The 16724-nt window shown below is 37.8% G+C and overlaps 1 protein-coding gene across 3 annotated transcripts in view; it reads left to right on the forward strand.

The window, feature by feature from the left end:
* Nucleotides 1–16724, forward strand: part of Myo5a (myosin VA) — a 228574-nt gene that overhangs the window by 58135 nt on the left and 153715 nt on the right. For all 3 annotated transcript variants that reach the window (XM_078049598.1, XM_078049596.1, XM_078049597.1), the window contains exon 2: nucleotides 15299–15409. In XM_078049598.1, coding sequence (XP_077905724.1) covers nucleotides 15299–15409 — 111 coding nt within the window. The remainder of the gene's footprint in view (nucleotides 1–15298; nucleotides 15410–16724) is intronic.

The following is a 16724-nucleotide window of genomic DNA, read 5'->3' on the forward strand; positions in this document are numbered from 1 at the left end:
AAATGTTCACATTAATGCTGTTTTTCCCTTGTTTTTTTTTTAATTTTTATTTACTCATATGCAGTGCTGAAAATTTAACCCAGTGCCTCACATATGCTAGGCAAGTGCTCTACTGCTAAACCACAATCCCAGCCCCAATGCTGTTCTTATAAAGTGAGACTTAGTTCCAAAAATAATCTTTATAGAAATATTAAATAACTCATGTCTAAAAATATTAATTCCAAAGCTCTATCGTCTCACATTAAAATTCTAGAAAAATAAAATTTATCTAATTTTTTTCTATCTTAATGTGATAAAACATTCATTAATTGAAATATTTTCTTCACAAAGTTAAAATAACTTCAGTGCCTACTGGAAGTTGACTTGACCTTGATTCACTTTTATTTATTATATACTTTTAATTTTTTTTCAGTACTAGAGATTGAACCCAGGAATTGAGCTACATCCTTCTTATTTTGAAACAGGGTCTCACTAAGTTTTGGGGGCTGACCTCGAACTTGCAATCCTCTTGCCTCAGCCTTCCCAGTCACTGGATATGTTAGCTTGTACATTGCTGTGACCAAAAGACCTGACAAGAATAATGCAGAGGAGGAAAAGTTTATTTGGAACTCACTGTTTCAGAGGTTCAGTCAGTCTGTGGTCAGCCGACTCTTTAGCTCTGGGACCAAAGTGAGGCAGAACATTACAGTGGAAGGACGTGGAAGAGGAAAGCTACTCAGGACATGGCAACAAGGAAAGAGGGAGGGGAGGGGAGGGGAGGAGAGGGGAGGATATGCTCTGCTCACCAGGTATAAAAATATAAATCCTAAAGGCATGCCTCCAGTGACTTTCTTCCAGCCATACCCTACCTGCCTACAGTTACAACCCAGTTAAATCCATATCAGTGAGATAATTCACTGATTAGGCTAAGGCTCTCATAACTCAATCATTTAATATCAAACTTTCTTGCATAATCTCACACTTGTGGTTTTGGGAGACATCACAAATCTAAAACTAGAACACTGGGATTACAGGTGTGCACCACCATGACTGGCAAACTTGTTTCACTTTTAAACCATACACATTTCATACTACTTGCAAGGTAACTTCTGGTTACCAAAAATCTAGAATCAGTCCCCTTATTGTAATCATTTAGAGAGTTCAGGAATCAGGAATCATCCATTTATTAGCATCCTTAGCATCCTCAGATAGTTTCTTTCTGTTATTCCATGACATTGTTTTTGGTAAATCCTTATTCTGTATCCATTTATTAGTATCCTTAGCTGCCGCAGTCCGGATGCAGCAAAATATCCTAGGGGTGACCAACAACTTGTGTACATTGATACAGCAGGAGTGGGAGCTGTTTATTGTAGCACCAGAGGGAGATATATATATATATATATATATATATATATATATATATTCCACACAGCTTATCTTAATTAACATGAACTAGATACAGCAGTCAACCAATAAGGAATCTCCACACTTAATGGCTCGCTGGCGTAACTTCACAAACCACTCCTTCTGGCAAAATGCCAGGCGTCATCCTGACTTGTTTATAGACTCTAACACTTAGCATCCTCAGATAGTTTCTTGCTGTTATTCCATAACATTGTTTTTGGTAAATCCTTATTCTGTACTTTTAGCCAGTTGAAATACTGCAGGGTGGATGCCAGGCCATTGGTATGATTTCGACACATTGTTAGATAGGACATTCTTATGTTTTGTCCAATGATGTGGACCTGTTTAATAGCCATTTTCCTTGTGATACCAAGAGGAGCAATTGTAGAGTGGAAGGAAGGAGTTTCTTTATAGTGAAATATACTGTTCAAACAAGGGGGAAGTGTTGAGTAGAAAAAATATAGCTTTTTAGAGTAGACATGTTTCAACTCCATTTCTACCTGTGTAAGGTCTAAACTTCAATATCTATTAAAATAAGGTAGTGGAGTTCTTGTGATGATTTGAATGAAATCTTAAATGTAAAATACCTGGGCCTCTTCTGACACAAAGAAGATGCTCAAGAAATGCTAGTTCTCATTCCTTATGAACCTGTGATAAATCCAGTGTTGATTATGATTTAGTTCATCAACAATTCTGGGAAGTTTATGCATAGTATACTTTTGCTCCCACTTATAGCCGTACCCAGAATGCACCATGTATTGTATACCCACTAACACTTGTTCTCTCCCTCTCACTTTTGTGTGACCCCCTCATTTTGTTTAGACCTTTTGGATTTCCCATCTGTTCTTCCCTTGCTCCTGGAGAGATTGCTGGCGGAGGGGAGTAGTGACATTTCTCTGCCTTCTGAGTAATTTGTGATTGGTTAGGGGTGGGACTGAATCACTGTTCTGGAGGTTTCCACTCTATACACTTGAATTATGAAAGGATAGAGGTGTGATTTTTGTGGGGAAGGGGGAAGGGATGTTTCATTAGTTTTGTTTCCTACAGGCCTAGCTCTTTTTTCCTTCGGTCATACCAACATTTCCTATATAACTCAACATCTAGCACTTAGTGCATCTTTCTTTACTTCTGGAAATTACAGATCCTTTCAGAAGATTTGGGGAGGATTGGGAAAGACCAGTAATTCTTTTAATCTACCTTGTTTTATAGAGTAATGATCAAGAACATAAAGGCCCAAAATGTACATATGACGAAAGTTCATTGAAAAGTTACTATGGGCAAGTCCTGTGTTAAGTGCCATAGAGACAAAGGCAAAAAAAGACATCGCCCTCCTCTTAAGTAGCTCTTAGTCTCTGGTGATAAACACCCATCAGACAGTGGTATAAGGATTCTAGCAGAAGATTGTAAGAGGTGATAGAGATATTGAGAATGGAGTGACGAGTGATGGGAATAAGGAAAGGCTTCTTAGAAAAGGTGGCATTTAAACACAGGATAAAAAGGTTTCTATTTGCTCAAAAGGGAAGGGATAGTGTTCCAGATGGAGGAAAAACTAAAGCAAAAGCATAGTAGTGTGAGGCAGCACTGATTATTCAGGGTACAGCACCCAAAATTTGACATGACTGGAGAATACTAGTATTGAATAAAAATGATGGGAGGGGGATGAAATGTTAAGAGAATATTTTATCAAGGGTTTCAGTTTTATTAGTAGTGTTTGATTTCTGAACCTAATTGGTGGGCATATGGGAAGTTCATTATACTCAAACATACTCTCATGTTCTCATATCTGGATGGGATCTCATAATAAATTTTAAAAATTTACAATAACTAAGGATGACAACTTTTTAGATTTTCTAATTTCTTTAATAATTTTTGTTTCCTTTATTCTGGAAAGCCAATTATGTTTTTAGAGTGGTAGTTCCTGAACCAAAACATGCTGTAAGGATTATATGAATTACTTAGTAATCATATGCAGTATCAATTTTAATGTCAGATTTCAGTGGAAGGGGTGTTGATGATGATTCAGGTTTCCTCTTGCTTTAGTTCATAGCCCAGAGGGACACTTAGTTTTTATAGAAGCCTTGTTCAAGTTGGCACATACAGGATTAATTTTTTGCAAACACTCATAATGGGGTTGTGAATGAGGGCAGATTATGAGCGACTAAACAGTTCATGATTTAAGGAAGCTCTGATGGAAGCGCACACGTCGTATATGAAAAGCAAATAAAGTATATATGAATTTAGGGGAGAAGATAGAATTACATAGGTCTGATTCTTTGTGATTTAAGGGCTGGTCAGTTCCCTCTTAGTACTGTCAGTTTTGTTCCCAAAGTATTTGAGGCATCAGAAACAACTGCTTTTGGTGTGTATACCTCACGGTTTCTTGACTGACAAAATGAGAGTTAGAAAAACTTCCAGTGAGTCAACTACATTAATTGAGGACCTCTTGAGTATTGTCATTGTGTAAGGACATAAAATGAAAGATGACTGGTGCCTCCTTAAGTGTGCAGGGAGGGGCATAAGCTCTGAGATGGTCTGAGAGTAAACTGGCCCTCTCTGGTGCATCCCAGGCAACTATGCCCCCTGAACCTGCCTTTCCTGTGCTCATCCATCAGGCTTTGTCAGAATTGCTTCACCACTGATTGGTAGGCCTCATTAAATTGTATTGTGGGAAGATAGATGACATGTATTTTACTTGCAAGTTCTTATGCAACTTAAATCTGTGCCAGCATTATTTTCTCTAATTTTGACTTATTAGAATTTAGCCCTTCTATTTTGTTTTACTTCCATTTCTGACTGAGTGGTTAATTTGTTGTTTCATTTTAATCAAGTGATTCATATTTTGTTATATTTGAATTGTATCTATTTTAAGCTTTTTTCTAATTTTATCATCTCCTACAATGTTTTCATTTGTTTTGTTTTGTTTTGTTTTTTTAAAGAGAGAGAGAGAGAGAGAGAAATTTTTTTTAATATTTATTTTTTAGTTTTCGGCGGACACAACATCTCTTTGTATGTGGTGCTGAGGATCGAACCCGGGCAGCACGCATGCCAGGCGAGCGCTACCGCTTGAGCCACATCCCCAGCCCTTGTTTTGGTTTATGTCCTTAATCATATATGTATCTCAAATCCCAAACCTTTTTTTCCCCTTCTCCCATCAGTTTCTGCAACACTGTTTATTTTCTTTACATACTACTTCATCAATTTCTCTAAGTTTTTGACTCATGTCCCCTCTCAACCACACTTTGTGGTCTTAAACCCTGAATCAACTCCAGGAAAAATCCTCAGCTAAGCCTGCATAGTTTGCCTTTGTTGCCTTTCATCCCAGCTTTCTCATCTCTTTTCCTTTCTTTACCCTGTCTTGGTATTAAAATCAACATGTAAGTGCTACCCATAAACTGTGGGCAAAGATCTTGGCCAACCATAGAGGTGGACCCAGGATGACTTTGAAGGAATTGATAGTCTAATGTGGGAGGTAGATAAATAAGGTCTGCAGAATCATGTGTGAAATATTTGAGGAACTGTCACAAAATAGTGAGAGACTAATTCTAGAGTAGTATGCCTGGAGAGGAGTATAAGTAATGTGAGGCAAATGGAGAACACTGCAAGAAAACCTTCACTGGGTAATTAAGACAGTTGAGTTACACAAAAGGGACTTTTCCCTTATCCTGTTGAGGGGGTCTGTATCCACTGTCATTGGATTTGGCCAGTGTTTTCTTTTCCTAAATGATTCTGTCTCATCAGGAAGCCCCTTGGCAGACTTAGTGGGCAAGTGTCCATGCTGTTTCTGATTCCTGCCTCATCGCCTTGTCCCGTTTTTAGCTTTCTAATGTGGTCTAGGGCCCTTGTCTTCTTTCTCGTAGTGCATACAATGGATGTGACTTGTCCCCTAGGACTGCCATGTGTATTTATTTTGGGGCCTGGAGAAAGAATGAGAGATAGAGTTGGAAGTTACAGAGGCAGTGGGAGGAGCAGTTGAGGTTAAGATCTCCCTCTGCCTTTTCACCTAAGACATAGACCCCCAATGACCCAATTATGTGATAGTTGTCACTGACCTCATGGGTTAAGATGGAAAAGAACCACAAAGAGGCAATAGAAACAATGGTCTTATTTCTGGCCTATTTCTCCTTGGATAACTCTCCCAAGAGATAGAGATAAGATAAAACTTGTTATCAAGATAGGGTTTGGTGTTTATGTTGCCTCTGGTGTATATAAGGCTTTGCCAGCTTCCTTATCTATAAGTCTTGTTAACACCTTATTCTTGGAAATCCAGTACTTCCTCAATGCAAAAACTGTGGAAATCCTACCTAGGACTTCTTGCTAACACAGAACACAAAGACACTTTTGTCTAGATTTAAAATCTCCTCTAATTTAGGCACAGGTCAGTCACTCTTCTTGAAAGCCACTTGGTGGTCACATTTGCTTTTTTATGTTTTCATCAGTCATTATAGTAGGTCATTTCATGATTTTTTAAATGTCATATATTTTCTGGAACTAGTAAGTTCTTCCAGAAAAGTTTTAAAAAATTACTGACTTTATTTTTATTTTTTTAAGCATTTTTTTTATTGGTTGTTCAAAACATTACAAAGCTCATGACATATCGTTTTTCATACATTTGATTCAAGTGAGTTATGAACTCCCATTTTTACCCCAAATACAAATTACAGAATCACTACACATTCACATTTTTACATAATGCCATATTAGTGACTGTTGTATTCTGTTGCCTTTCCTATCCCCTACTATCCCCCCTCCTCTCCCCTCCCCTCCCATCTTCCCTCTTGGGAATCTGTTGTTGTTCAGTTCTCTCCCTTGTTTTTCCCCCCCTTTCCCCTCACAACCTCTTATATGTGATTTCATATAACGTTGAGGGTTTCCTTCCATTTCCATGCAATTTCCCTTCTCTCTCCCTTTCCCTCCCACCACTCGCCTCTGTTTTATGTTAATCTTTTCCTCATGCTCTTCCTCCCTGCTCAGTTCTTAGTTGTTCTCCTTAAATCAAAGAAGACATTTGGCATTTATTTTTTAAGGATTGGCTAGCTTCACTTAGCACAATCTGCTCTAATGCCATCCATTTCCCTGTAAATTCCATGATTTTGTCATTTTTTTGTGCTTCGTAATACTCCATTGTGTATAAATGCCACATTTTTTTTATCCATTCATCTATTGAAGGGCATCTAGGTTGGTTCCACAGTCTAGCTATTGTGAATTGTGCTGCTATGATCATTGATGTGGCAGTATCCCTATAGTACGCTCTTTTAAGGTCTTCAGGGAATAGTCCGAGAAGGGCAATAGCTGGGTCAAATGGTAGTTCCATTCCCAGCTTTCCCAGGAATCTCCATACTGCTTTCCATATTGGCCACACCAATTTGCAGTCCCACTAGCAATGTACAGGTATACCCTTTTCCCCACATCCTCACCAGCACTTATTGTTGTTTGACTTCATAATGGCTGCCAATCTTACTGGAGTGAGATGGTATCTTAGGGTGGTTTTGATTTGCATTTCTCTGACTGCTAGAGATGGTGAGCATTTTTTCATGTACTTGTTGATTGATTGTATGTCCTCCTCTGAGAAGTGTCTGTTCAGGCCCTTGGCCCATTTGTTGATTGTGTTATTTGTTATCTTATTGTTTAATTTTTTGAGTTCTTTGTATATTCTGGATATTAGGGCTCTATCTGAAGTGTGAGGAGTAAAGATTTGTTCCCAGGATATTGGCTCCCTATTTACTTCTCTTATTGTTTCTCTTGCTGAGAAAAAACTTTTTAGTTTAAGTAAGTCCCATTTGTTTATTCTTGTTATTAACTCCATTTAGAATGATGCTTGCCTGAGGCTTAGCATATATACCTTTTACAATGTTGAGGTAAGTTCCTGTTATCCCTAGTTTTTCTAGTGTTTTGAACATAAAGGGATGCTGTACTTTGTCGAATGCTTTTTCTGCATCTATCGAGATGATCATATGGTTCTTATCTTTAAGTCTATTGATGAGGTGAATAACATTTATTGATTTCTGTATGTTGAACCAGCCTTGCATCCCAGGAATGAATCCTACTTGATCATGGTGCACAATTTTTTTGATATGCTTTTGTATTCGATTCACCAGGATTTTATTGAGAATTTTTGCATCTAAGTTCATTAGAGATATTGGTCTGTAGTTTTCTTTCTTTGAAGTGTCTTTGTCTGGTTTCGGGATCAGGGTGATCTTGGCCTCATAGAATGAATTTGGAAGAGCTCCTTCTTTTTCTATTGAAATAGCTTGAAAAGTATTGTTATTAATTCTTCTTTGAAGGTTTTGTAAAACTCCGCTGTATACCCATCCGGTCCAGGGCTTTTCTTGGTTGGTAGTCTTTTGATGGCCTCTTCTATTTCTTCTTTTGTTACTGGTCTGTTTAAATTGTGTGTGTCTTTCTGACTCAATCTGGGCAGATCATATGCCTTAAGAAATTTATCGATATCTTCACTATCTTCTATTTTATTGGAATATAGGGTTTCAAAATACTTTCTAATTGTCTTCTGTATTTCTGTAGTGTCTGTTGTGATATTGTCTTTTTCATCCTGTATGTTAGTAATTTGAGTTCTCTCTCTTCTTCTCTTCGTTATCATGGCTAAGGGTCTGTCGATCTTATTTATTTTTTCAAAGAGCCAACTTTTAGTTTTTGTCAATTTTTTCAATTTTTTTGTTTCAATTTAGTTGATTTCCGCTCTGATTTTAATTATTTCTTGTCTTCTACTACATTTGCTGTTGTTTTGCTCTTCCTTTTCTAGGATTTTAAGATGTAGTGTGAGTTCATTTATTTGTTGGATTTTTTCTTTTTTTGAGGAATGAACTCCAGGAAATGAATTTCCCTCTTAAAACTGCTTTCATTGTGTCCCATAGATTCCGGTATGTTGTGTCTCTATTGTCGTTTATCTCTAAGAATTTTTTTATTTCTTCCTTTATGTCTTCTGTAACCCATTGATCATTCAGTAACATATTGTTCATTTTCCAGGCGATGCAGGATTTTTCCTTCCTTCTTTTATCATTAATTTCCAGTTTCATTCCATTATGGTCAGATATGGTGCATGGTATTATCTCCACACCTTTATATTTACTGAGAGTCGCCCTATGGCATAATATATGGTCTATCTTTGAGTAGGATCCATGTGCTGCTGACAAGAACGTGTATCAACTTGATGATGGTTAATATATTCTATATATGTCTAGGTTATTGATTGTGTTATTGAGTTTTATAGTTTCTTTGTTCAGCTTTTGTCTAGAGGATCTGTCCAATGGCTAGAGCGGTGTGTTGACATCACCCATAATTATTGTGTTGTGGTCTATTTGACTCTTGAACTTGAGGAGAGTTTGTTTTATGAACGTTGCAGCACCATTGTTTGGTGCATACAAATTGATAATTGTTATTTCTTGATGGTGGATGGTTCCTTTTAACAGTATATAGTGTCCTTCTTTATCCCTTTTGATTAACTTAGGTTTGAAGTTGATTTTATTCGATATGAGTATGGCTACTCCTGCTTGCTTCCGAGGGCCATGTGAGTGGTACGGTTTTTCCCAACCTTTCACCTTCAGTCTGTGTATGTCTTTTCCTATCATATGAGTCTCCTGAAGGCAGCATATTGTTGGGTTTGTTTTTTTAATCCAGATTCCTAGTCTATGTCTCTTGATTGGTGAATTTAAGCCATTAACATTTAAGGTTACAATTGAAATATGGTTTGTACTTCCAGTCATATTTATTGATTTATTTATTTTAGTTTGGCTATTTTTTCCTCTTTGGTTATTTTTCTCCCCCTTTACTGAGATACCTCCCACTGTTAGTTTTGTTCGCTATTTTTCAATTCCTCTTCTTGTAGTATTTTGCTCAAAATGCTTCTGGTTTTCTGGCTGCGAATTCTTTTAGCTTTTGTTTATCGTGAAAGATTTTAATTTCATTGTCAAATCTGAAGCTTAATTTTGCTGGATACAGTATTCTTGGTTGGAATCCATTATTTTTCCGCGTTTGAAATACGTTGTTCCAGGATCTTCTCGCTTTCAAAGTCTGTGATGAAAAATCAGTTGTTAACCTAATTGGTTTACCCCTGAATGTAATCTGCCTCCTTTCTCTCGTAGCTTTTAATATTCTCTCCTTGTTCTGTATGTTGGCTATCTTCATAATTATATGTCTTGGAGTTGGTCTATTATGGTTTTGGATGTTTTGGGTCCTGTAGGCTTCCAGGATTTGGCAATCCTTTCCATCTTTCATCTCTGGGAAGTTTTCTAGGATTATTTCATTTAATAAGTTGTCCATTCCTTTGGTTTAAACCTCTGTGCCTTCTGCTATCCCAATGACTCTCAAATTTGTTTTTTTTTATGAGATCCCATATCTCTTGGATAGATTGCTCGTGAGATTTAAGCATCCTTTCTGTGTTGACTATATTCTTTTAAAGTTGATAAACTTTGTCTTCAGTATCTGATGTTCTGACTTCTACTTGATCTAGTCTATTTGTAATATTCTCAGTAGAGTTTTTAATCTGGTTTATGGATTCCTGCATTTCTAGGATTACTGTTTTTTTTTAATCTATATCTCCTGGTAAAGCTCGTTCTTTGCAGTTTGAATTTGTTTGTTTAATTCATTTTCAAAATATACTTTCATTGCTTGGATTTGCTTTCTCATGTCTTCTCTAATATTCCGTTCCATCTGAGTTAGGTATGCCGTGATTTCATTCCCTGTCCATGTTTCTGATGCTTCTAGGTCCTTCTGTAGATTTCAGTTGTCCTGCATTGTTTGTAATCCTTTTTTCCCTTGCTTTTTCATGTTGTTCATGTTACTTTCCAGCTCTGTTTGACTGCTGTATAACTTCTTTTTCCTATACATTTGTTTTGGCTTTGTATATCTCTGTTGTCTCTCCTTTGTAGTGGGAGATTATGCCTAGAAATGTTGAGGTTTATTGTACTTTAAAGCTGATTCATTCAATTCATAAAAGGCTTCCGGGTTCTGTATGCATATAGTGATTTGTTGTTTGTTCTTACGACTTTATATTTAGGTTAGGTGTTATGATGGTATGAGGGGTATGTCTTGGCTACTTTAGAAGATTGCTCTACTGAGGGGGGATACTAACAGGTGATTGGATCAGGGTGTTGGTAGTAGCTAGGTATTTAGGAACCCTATAGACAGCCTTGAGACATTCACCTATTTGCATTTAAACAATTACACGTAATGGAAGACGTAATGCTTGGGATGAAAGTTGGGGGGTAGGGGAATGAAGGTGGTCTTTTTTTTTTTAATTTTTAATATTTTATTTTTTTAGTTTTCGGCAGACACAACATCTTTGTTGGTATGTGGTGCTGAGGATCGAACCCGGGCCGCACGCATGCCAGGCGAGCACGCTACCGCTTGAGCCACATCCCCAGCCCTGAAGGTGGTCTTAAAAAGAAAGAAGGAGAGAGAGATAGATTAGAGGAGAATGAAAAGAACAATAAGACTTGAAACGGGAAAGAAAGAAGGAAGGAAAAGGGGAGAGAGGAACAGAGAGAGAAGCAGAAAAAAAAAATTGAAGTCTTAGAGATCCATTTTCTTCTCTTCCAGTAGGCGGAGCTGTGCCCTCCGAGCGGAGCCTCTGCCCTCTACCTGCCAATAGCAATCCCTGTAAGGCGTCCCCTGGTAGTCTCTCAGACTTGTCAGTCCAGAGCTGTTTCACCTCTCCGGCCCCTCCCCCTTTCCTCCTGTCAGCTGGCCAGCCAGGTCCTGTTCACTGGAAGCGGTTCCCCAAAGATCTAGTTACACTTGCTGCCCCACCGCGGTCCTATTTAAGCCCCAGTGCTGTGGTAAACTGACGGCTAAGACCTTGGGAATCGCTGCTGGTGATATGGGGGCTTGGGGGTCGGGGATCCCCTCTGCTTCCCCACAGACACGCCCCGAAGTTTCCTGGCTGCCTGTATCTGGATGGGGCGGGAGTCACACATCTGCTAAAGTGGATTCTGCTGGGAAGGAATTCCTTCGGCTGGACTCCGATGACTCACCTCTCTGCATGGCGGGCCCCAGGCTCCTTGCCGGAGTGTCCAAAGGGAGGGGTGGGACTGGTCCGTCTCCGGTTGGCCTCAGCTCCTGGCTCGCTATTTCATGAAGGCTTGGCTAAAGACCTCTTCCTGCCAAGCTGTGTCTCGGAGGCTAGCGGGACCGAGTCACGTTGGCTGGCAGCTGTGCCGGGCGGGCAGCTGCGCCGCGGCTCGCTGACAGCAGCTGGCGGATCTGGACCTCTGTGGATCTGGACCTCTGCGTCTCGTGGCGGGCATTCGCTTGTCTGGAGCAAACTGTCACTTCAAAAAATCCTAGTAGCTCCCGGCTGGTCTCTCTTCAGTGGAATTTTGCTAGGAGATTCTCCGTTGGTAGAATCTAAGCGTTATCTATGCGTCTTTATGACCCCATCCCTGAGGGGTTATTGAAAGCGCTGCCTCTCCGCCTGCCACCATGTTGTTCCTTCAAAAAATTACTGACTTTATAAAGTAAGAATAGGAGCAATAAATACTTAGGAATGTTTATTGAATGAATAAGATTTTAGTAATATGTACAAATATTGCTCAGTTTATGGACTGTGTACCTGAAGGAAAGGTGATAAAACAAATTTTTAGTAACACATTTAATGTATGACATTAGGAATTGATTCCCATGGAAAAAAATTCAGTAACAGTCCCATCCTGTACTTATATATTATTTCATGCTTTTCTCAGAGTTTCTAAATTTGTAACTCCTGAGAAGAGCACTACTGTCATCTTTATTTTACAGTTGCCTGAAATAAAGGCCAAGGTTAATATGGTAGAACATACAACCTATCTACTTTAGTATTCTTTCTTTGTTAACTTCAAATTAAAATATTTTATAATTCTTTAAACATACAAGAAAAAATAAAGCAATTGGGTCAGTTTTTTACCATACTACTTACATAAAAGTGAAGAAGATGCCTTTTACTCTTAGTTTCTTCCAACGAATACTAAGCACTAGCTGTGTCTCAAGTTCTGTTCTAAGTACTGGATGTAGTATTGAACAACATAGACACATAGCTTATGTTATAATGAAGAAAGAGAGATAAATAAACAATAACATAACAGTAAGTAATTTCAGAAATTTTAAGACCTCCGAAGAAAATAAAATATAAAATGATAGAGGTATTTGGGATAAATTTAGAAAGATCTGGGGAAGGCCTCTCTGACAAGGTTTACATTTGAACTAAAATCTGAAAAATAAGAAGGAGGCATGTGTTAGGTTTTATCACTGTGACCAAAATCTCAACTTGGAGAAGAAGAACGACTTAGAGGAAGAAAAGTTTATTTTGGCTCTCTGTTTCCTAGGTATAGTCCACAGTGGGCTGACTCCTGTGTTCCTCTGGGTCCAAGGTGAGGCCAAACATCATGGCAAAAGGGGTGTAGTAGAGAAACATTGCTTTGTTGTTGTTGCTTTGTTGTTCCTTGTGGCAGGAAGCAGAAAGAGGGAAGTAGGGAAGGGGTCATAGGGAAGATAAACCCTTCCAAGGTACACCTCCAGTGACACGCCTCCTCCAGTCACTCCCCACTAACAGTTACCATCCAGTTAGATCATTCAAACTAGGATAGACTTATTAGATTATGACTCTCATGACCAATCCATTTTACCTCTTGAGGTTATTCCTGCAGGAACATGGAGTCTTTTGAGGGGCACCTTATATCCAAATCATAACAAGATATGCAGAAGATCTAGGAGAAGTACATTGCAGACAAAGGGAAAGGCTCTGGGAACATGAATAAACCTGTGTTCCTAAAGCACTAAAATAAGGGCCAGTGGCTCCAGCTTAAAGGTGAAGTAGGTAAGGAAAGAACAGATCTTAAAGGCCCATCTAGAACATGGCATGGAATTTGTATGCTTCTCTAATGTCTACTTTTCCTACTGTTTTAATGTTAAAATGTTCTTTATTTTATAAAATGATAGTGATACTAGATTGTAGATTTCTACTTAAAAACCTTGCCTCTGGAGAGGGTGAGGGCCTTAGCCTCTCTTCATTAACACTTACTGGTTTTGTAATCTTACTTGACACAATAAAATTTGATAACCCTATGTCAGTCCTCTGTGTGTGTATGTGTGTATATACTAGGAATTGAACCCAAGACCTTATACATGCTAGGCAAGTGCTCTCCCAGGTATACCCCTCAGCCTTTTATTTTATTTTGAGACTGTCCTACTAAACTGCCAAGTCTGGCCTCAAACTTGGAATCCTCCTGCCTCAGTCTCCCAAACAGCTGGTATTACAGGAATGTGTCGCTGTACCCAGCTAGTCCTCAAACATCTTTTTAAAAAAATTTTTTGTTAGTCATGGGATTATAGTAATTTGGAAATTACTGCACTATACCACAGAAGCTTCCCAGTGGGAAGACTTGAAAATCCTTGTCAGTATTGAGTTTAATGTAATATCCTGTATGGTGGCATGTTCAAGTGTTTTTCTTAGTCATTTAATTTAAATTCTCTGGATTCTCAGATTTTCCTTTACTTTTGTTCACCCACTTTCTTTTCCCTCTCTTTAATTTCATCGCTAAATATGTAAGTTTCTCTTTTAATTAGGAATAGTCTTGTTATAAGCTTCCAGAACTTCTTTGGGCTCCGTACTTAGACTATCCATCACATTACAGTTCATCAGTAAATAGCCTTATATGTAACATACTTAATCCAAATGTTTCTTAATCTTGAAGTTCCAAGTAAATTATCATCCTAGTCATTATTAAAAATGAAGTCTAGAAGTGAACTTACATGAAATGAGAATATAGTATAGGCCAGAGATCAGCTTTAGTTTAACCTGTGTCAGCCATGATTACATCTTCCCTTTGCCAATGAAATCCAGTGTGTCCTTCTCTCATACACCATCTGTTTGTGAAAATTAGCATTAGGGTTTAATAGACATATGTGTTAGAGGGAGATTTATTCCTGGAGATTCTAAGCAACCATGAAGTGCTTCTTCAATATGGTGATTGAAAAAATTCATATCCGTTAATATATTTTGTTCTTTTTCTTAAAATTGATCATGTGATCATCTGGCTTAAGTCCAGATAGTATCTATTTGAGGCTGCAGATTTGCTATCTTAGGAACCCCTGATGATTAGTGTGCCTTTTTCATGGGATCGAGGCTACATGAGCCAAATTGTATTTCTGGCCAAACTTACATTTTTACCACTTCACAAGCTTTTTAAAAAAATAATGAGAGCAAAATTCTAAACAATCATCTTTTTGTCAAAAGGGTTTTATTAGCAATAGAACTCTTCCTTCAAAGAAAATTGCAGATGCTCAGTATATAAAACATAATGTGGCTCCAAGCCACAATCTCACCCTTCTCCTTACCATAATGGCACCTGAAGGATCTCTGAGCAATCATCGGGGCTTTGCAAAGCACAGGATGAAAACCACAATACAAAATTCAAAGTGTAGGGGCTGGGGATGTGGCTGAAGCGGTAGCGTGCTCGCCTGGCATGCGTGCGACCCGGGTTCGATCCTCAGCACCACGTACAAAAACAAAAGATGTTGTGTCCGCCGAAAACTAAACAATAAATATTAAAATTAAAAAAAAATTCAAAGTGTATATACACTGATAAAAATATGGCTGTGCTACTGAAACTGGCAGAGCCATGGCACCAGAGCTTTGAAAAGAGGTTTTGTATATAATTTTTTGCCTAAAATTACATTTCAGAAAGTATTTACTAGATAAAACAAAGTCAAGCTTTAATTTTACCTACTTTTTCAGAACATACTTTTTACATAATTTGGGGTTGGTGGTGCTACTGAGGCTGATATACTTTTTGTTTACTAATTTAAAAAGATTTATATTGGATTTGATTCCTTTTTTCATAAATTATTTAATTATAAATAATTATTATGCTTTCTATATTATTATAAAGTAATTGACTTGCTAATATAAGCATTTTTTTTCTTCTAGTTTGCTAGGGTTTGGATACCTGATCCTGAGGAAGTTTGGAAGTCAGCAGAGCTGCTCAAAGATTATAAGCCTGGAGATAAAGTCCTCCTGCTTCACCTTGAGGAAGGAAAGGTACGAGTCTTTACTATCAATTGTTGTCATTGCCTGCAGTGAAGGGAATTCAAAAGTGTGAGTTTATTGTGACTTGCTGATCTTAATTGAAAGTTAAATATTTTTTTTACTTACTTACTAACTTGGTAAAAATGACAAACTCAATTTTTTTATCCTAATAGATTTATCAATGACATAGGTTGGTGAAAATAGCAGATATTTTTAAAATTCATTGCTTTGCCTGTGAGTTTATTATGATTATCAGATTTAGATTTATATCTAATCTTCCCAAAGATATTATTTAATTGTATTTTGTTTAGATTTAACATTAAAATTATTTCATATTAACTAAGATAACATTGCTTAAGGTGCCAATTTAATTAAGATTTGATGTTTACTACAACTGATCATTTGAGAAATATTTGCTCAGAAAAGCTTAAATTCAATTGTGTCTCTTCTGCACTGACTTTATTCGCTTTGTGAATGAATTCATCCGAGTTCTACCATTTTAATCTCTCTATGATATTTTTACAGGATGTGTCACTTGCTTAAAAACATTTTTCACTTTAATTTCTTAGAACTTGTAGTCTAGTGAGGGAAACTGGATATAAATAAGTGGAAAAGTTAAATAATTAGAAAATGAAGAATAGTGTTGTACTGCAGTTCTAAAGATGTCAAGAGAATAGTACATGATTAACTGCCAAAAGAGTAAAACTATCTTAATGGTTAACTTGTATTGAGTAATCATGTGCCAGGTGTGGTTCTAACTATGTTCTAGTTCATCTAATCTTAATAACAACTCCATGAGGTAGGGCTATTGTTATTCTCATTTTACAAATGAGGAAATCAAGGCTCAAATTGTTTAAGTGACTTACTCAGGATTATAGAGGTATTAAGAAATGAGGCTCTGATGTGAATGCAGGAAATTTGCCTTCATGATCTGTGCTAATGGCCACTCTGTTGTACTATAAAAATAGTAAGGAATTGAGGATCCCAGTAGGAGGAAATATTATTATGGGCTGTGTCACTGGGGGAGGCTTCTTGGAGGAGGAAGGATTTTGATAGGCAACAGGGTCTTTAAAGCTGGATTGAATTTTTTTCTTTTCTTTCTTCCTTTCTTCCTTTCTTTGATGGTGCTGGGGATCAAACCCAGCATTCATGCTAGGTAAGTGCTCTACTAGGTAGCCTCATTCATGCTAGGTAAGTGCTCTACCACTGGGCCATCCCCCAGTCCCACGAACTAGATAGAGTTTGAATGTGCATATTTTGTTTTTTTAAGACAGGATCTTGCTGTGTTGCCCAGGTTGGCCTCAAACTACTGGGCCCAAGGTGTCCT

Source organism: Ictidomys tridecemlineatus, chromosome 5 (genome assembly GCF_052094955.1).
Source record: "Ictidomys tridecemlineatus isolate mIctTri1 chromosome 5, mIctTri1.hap1, whole genome shotgun sequence".
Lineage (NCBI taxonomy): Eukaryota > Metazoa > Chordata > Mammalia > Rodentia > Sciuridae > Ictidomys > Ictidomys tridecemlineatus.